This window comes from Colletotrichum destructivum, chromosome 6 (assembly GCF_034447905.1).
Source record: "Colletotrichum destructivum chromosome 6, complete sequence".
Lineage (NCBI taxonomy): Eukaryota > Fungi > Ascomycota > Sordariomycetes > Glomerellales > Glomerellaceae > Colletotrichum > Colletotrichum destructivum.
The window spans coordinates 4,269,479-4,281,408 of NC_085901.1; the positions used below are offsets into that span (position 1 = coordinate 4,269,479).

The 11,930-nt window shown below is 50.2% G+C and overlaps 4 protein-coding genes across 4 annotated transcripts; 2 read left to right on the top strand and 2 right to left on the bottom strand.

Moving 5' to 3' along the window:
• Positions 1-202: 202 nt before the first annotated feature.
• On the bottom strand, positions 203-2,280 carry CDEST_10511 (Putative cytochrome P450). Its single transcript, XM_062926669.1, has 7 exons — positions 2,119-2,280; positions 1,974-2,066; positions 1,831-1,900; positions 1,374-1,781; positions 1,136-1,307; positions 964-1,077; positions 203-911 (listed from the first exon to the last, which is right to left on the bottom strand). The coding sequence occupies exons 1-7, from the start codon at positions 2,260-2,262 to the stop codon at positions 305-307; spliced, it is 1,608 nt and encodes a 535-aa protein (XP_062782720.1). The 5' UTR covers positions 2,263-2,280; the 3' UTR covers positions 203-304.
• A 260-nt stretch (positions 2,281-2,540) lies between these two features.
• On the bottom strand, positions 2,541-4,132 carry CDEST_10512 (Putative chloramphenicol acetyltransferase-like domain superfamily; the record flags this gene model as incomplete). The annotated part of the gene is made up of 2 exons (XM_062926670.1): positions 2,541-2,839; positions 2,911-4,132. The coding sequence occupies 2 exons, from the start codon at positions 4,130-4,132 to the stop codon at positions 2,541-2,543; spliced, it is 1,521 nt and encodes a 506-aa protein (XP_062782721.1).
• Positions 4,133-6,095: 1,963 nt separating this feature from the next.
• CDEST_10513 (Putative cytochrome P450) lies at positions 6,096-7,887 on the top strand. The gene is made up of 3 exons (XM_062926671.1): positions 6,096-6,403; positions 6,471-7,347; positions 7,404-7,887. The coding sequence occupies exons 1-3, from the start codon at positions 6,194-6,196 to the stop codon at positions 7,829-7,831; spliced, it is 1,515 nt and encodes a 504-aa protein (XP_062782722.1). The 5' UTR covers positions 6,096-6,193; the 3' UTR covers positions 7,832-7,887.
• A 1,152-nt stretch (positions 7,888-9,039) lies between these two features.
• On the top strand, positions 9,040-10,574 carry CDEST_10514 (Putative TauD/TfdA-like domain, taurine dioxygenase TauD-like superfamily). Its single transcript, XM_062926672.1, has 5 exons — positions 9,040-9,176; positions 9,244-9,286; positions 9,343-9,524; positions 9,587-10,129; positions 10,211-10,574. Exons 1-5 carry the CDS (start codon positions 9,057-9,059, stop codon positions 10,556-10,558), a joined length of 1,236 nt encoding a protein of 411 aa, XP_062782723.1. The 5' UTR covers positions 9,040-9,056; the 3' UTR covers positions 10,559-10,574.
• Positions 10,575-11,930: the final 1,356 nt, after the last annotated feature.

Consider the following 11,930-nt stretch of genomic DNA (forward strand, 5'->3'; position numbering starts at 1 on the left):
GCCATTCCGTAGCAAGCCAACTGACGATCATACTCTTTCTGGTCTCTACCAAGTTGCGAAACTTGCTCAAGATCCCTGCTAAGATCATCATGGCAGTTTCTCTCAAAGACAACATGGGAAACCTATTGATTGAAAATTGCCCTTGAAACATGATGCGCACGAAAGCCAAAAACTCGTCAGTTTTTAAGGATAACTGGCTAATTCATATCTTTTCCATTTGAAGACTTGAACGGAACACCAGAACCAATGAACCCCATACCCCCGAGTAAGTCTCTGGTATGCTGACTGTCTCCTTTTCTCTCCTTTAATGCATGGTTTGGCCATGTGCAACTCGAGCCATGCACCTGTATCCTGTCCAAAGATATGAGCTGGAAACATCAGTTTCCCAATTATACGTCTCGGCAGCTTGCAGTTCGAACGAGTGCACAATTTTTGCAAGTACCATCCTCATAGACTGTAGTGCAACAGCTCGCCCAATGCACATTCGCGGACCGAGGAGAAATGGGCAATGTGAAGAGCGGATGTCGTTGGCAAACTCTGTGCCGGGGCCATTGTTGAACCAACGCTCTGGACAAAAGTCATCTGGTCGAGTCCAGTACAATGAAGATCTCTGAATGGTATACATATCCGCAGAGACATTTATGCCTTGAGGAATATAAACGCCATCGATGCTGACACCCGGTGACGTCCGATTGGTGCCTTTGCCGTTTGCAGGAGGAAATAGGCGAAGTGCCTCTTGTATACAACCATTTAGCATTGGGAGCTGGCCCAAGGATGTTGCATCCATGTCGGCAGCCGAAGGGTAATGCTGCTGAAGCTCTTCTTTAAGTTCTGCTAAACGCTTCGGGTGGCGCAATAACAAGTTCATAGTAGCGGACAGTGAAGTGGCAGTAGTGTCGTAGCCAACCATGCTGCAGGCTGATTAGCAAATAAGCGAGGTCTCTCGGACGAAGCGCTACTAACACGAGGAGAGATGCATTGCTCTGAAGCTCCTTGTCTGTTAGTCGGATGCCCAGCTCCCTACATCTCATGATTGCGGTTAGAAAGTCCTCATTTTTGTCTTGGCGTTCATGTCTTCTATTGTGAATGGAAACTTATTAGAAGAGCCAACTAGATGGAAAAATGGTTGACTCACTTTCGCAGTGTGGAAGATGGCAGAATGTTGGTCGGGAGCCAGAAGAGGAGTGGCACTATGCCAACCCAGGCTTGGACTAGAGTCTGAGCCCCCGGTACAGCTAGTAGGACTTGGAGAGCTTCGAGAAGTGGGCTAGCCATACAAAAGGCCGTTTTGAGTCGCTCGAACTTTCCTGTGGACTATGTGAGCCATGTCCTCAATGAGCCCCAAAGCTTCTAGCAAAAGGTAATGGTCATACCAAGTTGATCTTTCAGTAAAGGCTCTCCGAAGGATAAATCACTGATGATGTTCCATATCGTCTGAGATAAATGAGGTGTCAAGTTTATGACACAATCCCTGTGGGATGCTTGTGCAATTTGGTTCACCAAATGATCCGTATGACGTTGTTGAATCGGCTCCTGGCAATGTAACGCACGATCAGTAAACGCTGATTGCAAGGCTCTTTTCAACCGTGAATGCTCCTCGGGCACAGTAGCTGTGAGTAGGTTTGTCGCAGGCCAGATGATCTTGCCCATCATCGCCTCCAGAGTTCCGTCTTTAGTGAAGAACACGTTTTGCTTGGCCGAAGCTCCGGGTCTATGAATGGCGTTTTGGGCTTCAATCGTAGCAAAGGAGACCTCATTCGGCGACAGTCTGACAACAGGGCCTACCTAGATTAGCTTTTGTTCTGTTAGACCTGGATACTGATAATTTACCATATTTCTGGTGAAGCCTTTGAATTGCATGATTGAGGCGCTGAGAACGCACAGCGCGCATCAACCATAGCTACATAGTGGCAACAAGTGTCAGCATCGTCTAAAAACATGCCCTTGCGAAATTTGCATATTAGTTTACTTACTGGCGATAATTTTGCTGTCAATGGGCCAGGGACAGTAGCAATTGGACTAAGACATAAGTTGTATATGACTGAATAGGTTAATCCGGACAGAAGCTGTCGTATCGAGTAAGAAAGTGAAATGACGGGAGCAATAATTCTAACTCACAGCTCCTATAATGAACACAACGATACTAGAATAGGTAAGGCCATTGTATGAAGGTAAAGCTGATGATAGATTAATCCTCTGAGGGAGGTGGGCGATCGCCACTCCCTCGATGACAGTAGGGCTGGTATTGAATGATAGCCCCATCGTTTTTAGGTGTGCAAGTGATGCTGCCTAGTTCAAAACATCAGTTTTTTAGATGCTGGGCTCTCCCGTACATTATTTGAAGGGACTCAAGGCACTGCCGTGGGTTCAATAATTGTCAGTGGCCTAAAAACCGAGAGCGGGTGTTTGGATGTGTGACATTGCTCCTTGTCAGCAATAGACAGACAATACAAAACAGTCCAAGCTAATTTCCATTGCCTCCATCTATCGACCTTAGTCATTACAATAGCGCTAAAGCATTAGGTTTTAGTCATGCTGGATTACCTTTTGTAACAGCCCATGAGCAGCTTATAGCCGGACCTTGACGGATCATTCGGCCTTGCACGTGTTCCAGAACAAGAAGTACTCAAAATGGCTCGCTGAACTTCCGACTGAATCAGAGAGGGTGTCATCTCCTGAGTAGAGTTACTATGAAACGTAAAGCTGACCGAACTCAATGTTACTAAGCGAATGTTTTTGAATTCAAATGTTGTGTCTACAGCTGATGTGTTTGCCCTCTTGCAGCAATGACGCCCTTGATCAAGGTTTCCAAGACGCGAATGAATGAGTTTATGCTTTCCTGACTGTGGAATCCGGGATTATAGCTCAGCGTAAATCTGACTTGTCCACGGATCGCATAGCAGTACACACCGATGGCTTCTGTGCAATGGCCAACAGTCATCCAAAAGTCAACGATCTCTATGTCGCCGTGGGCTTGCCCCAAAAACCCATCTAACCTTCCCAGCCCACTATACTCCACTTGTGCTTGAGGCGTTTTCTGCGGGCGCTGGTTTTGGCTCTGGTTGCCCCCTGCACTCGTGATGCCGAGGATAGGCTGCACGATTTGGAGCGCTTCTGGGTTCCGCTTGAACGCAAGTCGCTGGTCCCGGATTTGCCTGGCAGCATCCAGTATGGATTTTGGGTTTTCGACATATGCTGGACACGTAACAAAGTATACCGTTGCTGCATGCTCCCTGGTGTTGAAGGGATGCTTGCACAATGGTCTGGCGTCTTTGACCACCCCGCCCAACCAGTTGCCCGTCTCGAACCTGCCATGTTGCTTTACTGCCATTATCAATGCACCATTCATCAGATCGTTTACAGATACGCCGTCTAAGGCTGCTGATCTGGAAATTGCCGCCGAATCATTTTCTGAGAGGGTCAAAAAGGCGGTGTTGACTTCTTTGACAGCAGGACCTGGCCGATCTGTGGTCATGAACAAGGGATGAGCTGCTCGAGCTTTCCACTCTTTCAACACATCCGCAGTCCAATCCCACATTTCCAAGGAGGCGCTTCCTATCTCCGCAGCTATATCCAATGGAGGAGAAAGTCGTCCAGCTTGGTCTTCGAACATTGGTGGGGATGGAAACGCCATCAAGTTGCAAAGTTGGTCAAGCAGCATGACCATGCCATGACCGTCGATCTTTTCATGAGAGGCACACATGATCACCTCCTTGGCCCGAGGAAGGAAATGCAACGCCATCCCAGTGGTTGGTTGTAATGTCGAGGACAGGGCAAGCGCCGATTCAGCGGATGCATGGACGAAAAAGGTATCGGAGGTCCACGCATCCACACTGCCGGGTTCAAGAACCGACACCTTCATATGAGCGCCTTCCGAGAAGGTTCCAATAGACGGCTGCATGCATCGAAGCGAGATCCAGGCTCCGCGAGCTCTCAACTCCGCTTCGGCATCCGACATGGTATATCGGAGTTTGACGCAAAAAGTTAGGCAGTAGTTGATGTGGCCCGGAATTCCACGAACTTGTCGCAGTACAAGCTTTTCTCTAGTGTCTTGTTCTCTAGTGTAGTAACGGGGTGACGCGGGGGTCCATTCGCATTGGTTTCGGACCGAGTGAGGATAGGTTTGATGCATGGTGATATGACGTGGGCTGTCTCCTTGGCAACAAATTTGACTTGGAAAGCGCTTGAACTAAGCTTGTTAGGTCCGTGGTGAGCATTTTGACAGTTGCCTCTTATATACATGAGTCAATCATCTCTATGGTCTGATGATGGCTTGTGATTAGATTTACCGGGGCTCAAGTGCAACCATTCCCACTAGGCTTCGACCAGAACGGCTGAACGACCAGAGAGTTTATTCCTGATAGCAGGGATAATTTCAGAGTCGATCAGAGTCTGAAATTGTTGTTTGGTTTTCTAGAAGGGTGAACGAGGTAGGGCGCGGCCTAGTTGTCCCATCCGGACGATACTGAGTTTTGAGACCCTGAATGAGAACAACACACAAATGAACCACCGGCGTTCGAATAGAATTCCCCGCAAACTGCACACATTTGTGCCACCCTTGTCCTTGAATCAATTCAAATATATACACACCCTATCATCACCCCCATCATCACCACCTACAAAGTTCCTCATGATTCATGAAAGATACAACTGTCGATGAGAACACGGTAGTTGCAAATAATGTTGGCGAATGTGAGAGCTTCAACTGGCTTCGTGATGGCTGTTCTGTTTTTAATCTTTCATTTAGGCTTTGGGAGCGGTTTCGCTCCTTTTGGATCATGTACCTAGCGGAGACATGTCCTTAATATCTGAAAGTTAGAGCAGTTACACCCCCCTCCCCCCCTGCTTCGTCACCATAGAAAAGCGCGGCGATTGGTCAATACACCAGCCTTGGTGATATGGGAAAGTCTTGGGAATACTACCACGCCGACGCTGCTTTTCATTCCATTTAGCTTCTACTGATTTAGGGCTCTGTCCCACAAACACAAGTTCGAACGGTTAAGCAAGTTGCAACCGCTCTTAACAAAAACCAAAACGGGTGGTACAATGTAACTGGGCATGGTTCCAGATGAGCAAACAACCTGCCAGCATGGGTAGCACATGTCCCATCGGGAGCGAATGGACCTCACTTCCCTCAGGTTCAAAACATTCTAGCTTTACACCATAATCGCTGATCCATGACTCTGGTTAGACTAGGATTCCTTGGTAATGCTTTTGGTTGGAAAACCCTTCCCTTGACAAAAACGAGGTCCCGTCGCACTCGATGGAAAACTGGAGCTCCGCAATCCGTGGAAGTACTGCATGTATCAGGGCTGGGGCCGCGGGGGCACCCCAAAACCGATCTATCATACCAAACTACCCGTGATGTAAGCTGATGATATCCCAAAGGCTGCCTGACCATTCTATCAGACGTGGGATCCTTTTTGATGTGGTGTATGCCACCTCACCATACTTGTAGGCTGAATGCTAAACTCCATGTGTTGTGATTGTAGGCCAGAGAACTTAAAAATGACTCGTTCATGTTGCATTCGCACGAACACAGTGCTCAATTGTTGTACGACACTGAAGTCGACTGGATAAAAACATTCATATAAACCGTAGGCGGACATGTCAGGCTTGCGGCATGGAACCGGCATCTGATTAAGGTTAGCGGACAGACCTACATCTCCACTGCAGTTAAGCTTCGACACGAGTTTATACTAAGTGCACGTACCTGTACGGAACCTTCCACACGAAACCTAGGAAACTCTACGATGTAGGGTGTTTCCCGAAAGCCAGTTTTTCGGATACCGGCTGTACATCTCTAGGAACCCATGTCTGGAGTTCATCCCGCCTGCAGAAAGTGTGCCTTGCCACTTTAACGAAGTGTGGTCGTTCACACTAAGAGGCCCTGGTTACGAGGAATCCGAGCTAATCCACAAGGTCCGCATTAGCACCTGATATGATGTTACATGTAAGCGTAATTATCTTTTTGGGCAGCACCTACACAGAGTTTAATCTTCACTGACTTGGCTGTTGCATTAAACCTCCGCCCACTGATACTTCGGCTGGCAGAAGCATTCGGAAATTGAAACAAGCTATTGGCGTCCTTCCAACGCAAAACATCCTTTGTAACGCTCAGTGTGCATAACCGTCGCTGGCCCATTTCGACCATCAGAGATACATCCTGACACCTTTGTGCTCTACTACAACCATGGCCAATAACACAATCATCGGGATTTCTGGTAGTTCTCTGTGGGAGCAACTCTTTTCCTTCGGCGGTCTCTTGTTCCCTGCTTTGCTGCTCGGAGCAGTAGTCCGGGTGATTAGGAACCAAAAAGCACGGCAAAGGCTGACTCTACCAGTCGTTGGGAAGAAGACAGACACAGACTTCCGATCAGCGCTAGGTGAGGGTCGACAGTTGGTGAGTTTCTTGTAACTGTTGAGGAAGTCGTAGAGAAATATCTTTACTTACCAGTTGCCTGCATCAGTATCCGGACAAGGCGTTTGCACTTCCGTCTGAGCCTCCCATCGTAATACTGCCACACAAACTGATCAACAAGCTCAAATCGGCCCCTGAGTCGCAGCTTTCCGCAGATAAAGAAGTATGTCGCCGCGGCCTGGGTCAGTACACCGATCTGGGCACTCCTATGCCAGAGCTGTTTCACGCCATTCAGGTCGACCTTACGCGCCATGTGCGGGATCTCGTTCCTATCATGCAAGAGGAAGTGACTTACGCGTTTGACAAGAATTTGCATTTTGACGCCGGCGAAGAGTGGAAAGAGGTGACAGCCTTTGTCTTTATCAAACGCATTGTCACCATCATGAACGCTGTCGCTTTCGTGGGGAATCATTTATCAAGGAACGAAGAGTGGCAAGAGATTGCCTACAACTACTCCAGTGATCTTCGGCGAGCGTTTGACGCACTCAATGGTTGGCATCCGTGGCTTCGGCCAATCGTTCACCCCTTCATCTTCCGGCGTATTGGGTTCAATGCCAGGCGACAACGAGTGGCTGACATGTTGCAACCATTGATGCACGAGAGCGATATGGAGGCAGCTAGAGGCCATTCTCTGATGGACTTTGTTCGCAGACGTCTTGGACAAGCTCGATCCGAGGACTCTTGGCACCTTGCGAGAACGCAACTTCGTGCGGCTCTTGCTGGGTCAGATACAGTGGCCCAGGCTTTGACGAACGCCGTTTTTGACATTGCTTCAACGCCGGATTATGCTACTGCCCTTCACGAAGAGCTGACCTCGGTCACTTCGTCATTGCCCACGGGTCGCTGGGACATGGGGATGCTGAGGAGGATGTCGAAGATGGACAGTTTGCTGAGAGAATCTGCCAGGAACTACGCGCCATTTCTAGGCATGTTTCCTCTGAACCCTTTAGGCAGTTTGCCAACTGCTAACGTTGTTTTGTAGTTGCCATGGGCCGTATCACGACGTCACCGTTAGCCTTGGACGATGGGTCCGTGGTACCCAAAGACACTACCGTCTACTTCGACATGTACCACGCTCATAGATCATCGGAAGTGCAACATAATACTGACACAGCCACCTACGACGGCTTTCGCTTCAGCAAATTGCGAGAAAACGAAGGCTCTCCAAACAAGTATCTGGCAGCTACCACAGGTCCTGATAACCTGCCTTTCGGTCACGGGGCTCATTCCTGCCCAGGCCGGTTCTTTGCTGTGGCGGAGATGAAGATTGTTCTTGCACACCTTTTGCTTCATTACGATATCAAAATCAAATCCGGAGAAAGGCCCAAGACTAGCTACTGGGGAATTGCTGTGGTTATGGACAGAAATGCCAAGGTGTTGGTTAGAAAGAAACAGCCGCACTTAGGATAGATTTAGAAGTCAGGTCGAAAAACCGGCCGCCTGATGAGATGTGAGTCGTGAACAATGGAGACACTGTGAGACCATATCTCGGAATATTTGGGACCCTACCTATGGCAGCTTTATCGGTTGCCAGGGAGTTATGCAGCTGAACTATTTGGCGCCTAACTGGCACGCCTAAGCCAAGGCTGGATGTCGATTACTTCAGCCCGTAGGTTCATGCCTGGTATCAAAAATTCGAAGAAGCATCCAGAACGACTGAATGGTGTAGTCGAATGTTCTGCAAGCTTTGGTTTTTACGCGGAACCTTGCGAGATGGTGCTTGTCGGAGATGAGAGCGGGCCAGGGGATTACTTGGTCAGGCGGGGAGTTACCATTGAAAAAGAAGGGACGGTTGGGGCACAACTCAGAGTCAGTACACTGTCCATGGGACAGGCCTTAATCCCCTTTGAGCTGGGGGGGGAGGGGTAGACTCGGAGGCAGGTTTGCGTCAAACTTTTGAGTTTGGCTCCCACATGGCAGCATAAGTGGGCTGTATTCTTCATTCTAGCCTTTGCAGTCGTCAGCAAGTTGGAGCTCCAGAGCCGGTATTGCCGAGCCCGATACTCAGACTGACGGAATACCGGAACCATCAGCAGTATGTACACCAAACTATACTATCGGTAGTGCACATATAAGGTTTTAGGGGGGGAATATGCTGCTATGCGAGCGAGTTAATCGTTGGAAGGGGTGTGTAACAGATCGAAGCTTGATCGATTGAAGGTACGATGTACAAACAAACTCTCGGCATGAGCTTCCATCGTAGGCAAAGAGTAATAATAAACTCGAAACTTTCTCACGGGTCTTCGGAACGGTACTCAATCAAGGCAGTGCCACACCATGTCGAGCTTCGTCTTGTTCGTGACAGGATCATAGACTTCTTCCGCAAAAGGTAAAGACTACGACGGAATGACCCCCCCCCCCCCCCCCCCAAAGATTGGTACCTTTACGTGATTTACATTGAGTTTCTTGGTGATTTCCACGCAGCTTCCAATACGGAAATGAGTTTACGATGGTTGCTGACACGGATAAGCCAGGAGGCTGTCCAGGCCGATCCAGCACCTGTAGAGTCGATGTTCATCCAGCAAGTCTCGGAAAAGTACGTTACGATTTATGAAACTCTCACACAGCCTCTTGTTCCCTAGCTTTCCGCCGAGCCAGCAAGCTTACGCTGAGAGAAACGGGGCTTGATCATTCCATGACCGTCATTCCACCACAAAAGCTCTCCCAGCAAAGTAGGAATATTGCTCAGACGTGCCGCACCACCATGAGCTTCAACATCGAGCCGTTGGAGCTCGAACCGGGTAAAAGGGTCAAAGTAAGAATTGAGGATGTAAAATCTGGTTACTTCCCCCATCAGATGACAAAGTGCTGATGTTTCCTAGTTTGGTGCGAAAATCACGAACCTGGATATTAACAATGTCTCGGGCGAGTTTTTGGTCCTTGACTCGGATAGCGTTTTCTTGCTGACAAGATTACTGTAGACGAAGAGCTCCAGCGCCTAAAAAATGTTGTTTGGAACCACAAGTTTGTCATCATCAAAGGACAGCAAAACCTCGAGCCTGCGAAGCAATGGGAGCTGGTTACCAGGCTTGACCCGGAAGCAGGGCCACAGAGCCCAGAAATCTTTATGGCAGACTTCCACCCTGACGGAGGAGGCATCCTTGTACGTGAGAAATGATACGACAGTTTCACTTGGTCGGATTTTGCTGATTTTGTCCCGTTAAGAAAGCAAGAGGAGTGACGGGCGTTCCCGGTGTCGAGAACGTCCACGTTATTGGCAAGGGCTACCAGGGCAAAGAACACTATGGGTTGAAGGACTTGAATCTCAACAAGTCCTTCTCGTATGAGAACCACTACCCGACGCTGGGCCCCGAGGAGCTGGAAAGCGGGCACACTCGGTTCCAGGGCTGGCATTTTGATGCGCCGCTGTACAACCGGGAGCCGCCTCTGTTCACAGCGTTTCGTGTGATCCGGCTGCCCCGAGGGCCGGATGTCACGATCCAGTGGGACAACGGGTCTGGACTGAGCATGAAGTCCGCTCCGGGGCTCACGCCGTTCTTTTGCTGCTCTCAGCTCTACGAGGAGCTCATGACGGAGGACGAACGGCAGATGGCCGACAACAGCTGGGTAGAGTATGCCGCGTTCCCGTACGAGTGGAACCGGAAGTGCAAGTTTTTCCCGACGGGTCTCGGGATTGTCAGCCAGGGCAAAGAGCTCACCGAAGACGAGGTGAAGGGACTGAGACCCGACGAGGCCAAGATCAGACGAGTAAGTGAGAGACAGTCGTCCATGGAGCCACGAGAAGGCGCATTGTGTCCTGATATCAATTGGTGCTGACAAGGGGAACAGTACCCGATGGTTTGGGTCAATCCCGCCACAGGACGGAAGTGTTTCCAAGTGCAAGCCAACGCAGCCAGGAAGCTCTTCATCCGGAGGAGCCCGGGCGACGAAGTCAGGGTAGTCGACGACGTCGTCGAGGTTCGGCGTATTTTGCTCGATATACAGCTACGTATTCTGAAGCCTGAGTACATCCTGATCCCGCCGGAAGAGGAGGGGGACCTCCTGCTGTGGGACAATTGGGCGACGATGCATAGCCGTGTGGACTACCCGGCTCGGTACGGACCCAAGCTCTGTCACCAAGCGGGGACGAACGCAAGCAGAGTCCCCGTAGGACCTGTTGCGGCTCCTGTGTTTTAGAAAGTAAGATATTCGTGGACTAGATGAAAAATTGCGTGAAATCATGAGAATGTTGTCAAAATGATGAGATTGCTGTCGACCAAACCTCAGTGGCGGCTTTTCGTCCAGAAACCGGAGATGGTCCTGCGTCCCTCGGAACACGGGATACGGGACCCCCTTTGCTGCCGCGGTGATGTCCCACTTCTTCCGCCTAAGCGAGCCAAAACTTCTAGGCGAGGCCGCTAACCGAATGATACGAAACAAGCGAGGTCTTCCTTCTGCGTCTGTGGGTACGTACTGAAAGCCTCTAAGCGAGCTGCCATAAGCGAAAACAGCTGAATACTACCTAGGTATTCTCCCCTCTTCATGACCGAGAATGTCCGATGAACATGCTCTCTCTATTCATACGGACAACCATGTCATGACAACCCGTCTCGTAATCTTTGCACCCACTTCGACATGGACATGGTTCGAGATTTGTCACAGTTCTTCTCCTCCCCCGTCTTTGAATTCGGATGGGCTGGGCGGGCAGACGAGAGCTGACGGCTGGCTGGTGCAGTTGGTGTAGGGTTTTCGACGACATCCAGCCGATCGCTTGGCCGGGGCGCGACCGCCAGTGCGTGTGCTTCGAAACATCGGCGACCCGACCGCGCCAATGAGAGAAGAGAAGCAGGTTCCGATCATTCTGGACGGCAGCTCTCGATGAGTGAGCCCGGAATGGCCGTCTGTCTGTCTACCCAACCCCACCCCCGGTCCCGTCAGCTTGGGATTTCTTCATATCTTTCAATGGCCGCCCCCAGTGGCCTGTCACATTCGAATATAACGGACTACGCCTAACCTCATCCGTCGCTGGACGGTCTGACTAAACAGCTGTGCTCCCCCCAAACTGTCCTTGACTCCTGTCATCTTTGATCCCCGCCCACATGGCGGCGCACCAGAAGCACCAGTCGAAGCGACGAGTCCATTCGAGCCACGCTTGGCTTCTCGTGGCAGTTTGCCAAACTTGTCGAGATTGCCGCAAATACGCTCCCTGAGCATTGTCTTGTTTTCCACCCCTTCTACAGCCACAGGTTGCGAAGCCTCCAGACCGACTAGACTGGCGCAAATGTTGTTGGCCTTCCGCTGCCATCATGTTGCATGCTGCAATCAACTCGGTTTGATGAGCGGACCCGGGCGCAGGGATCTGTGAACTTGCATGGGGAGCAGATCATGACTGTGCAGGGGATAGGTGCAGCTAACTGCATCTGATCACGGGCTTGCCTCGCCATAACCGTCACTGAGCTGCCCGATGTCCCAAATCACCACAACCACAAATGAACCCACCCAGCGCGGCCAAGCAGCGCAACCCTCGAAGTTGGAGCATAGCGAACGGAGGGCATTTGATGGGGCAAAA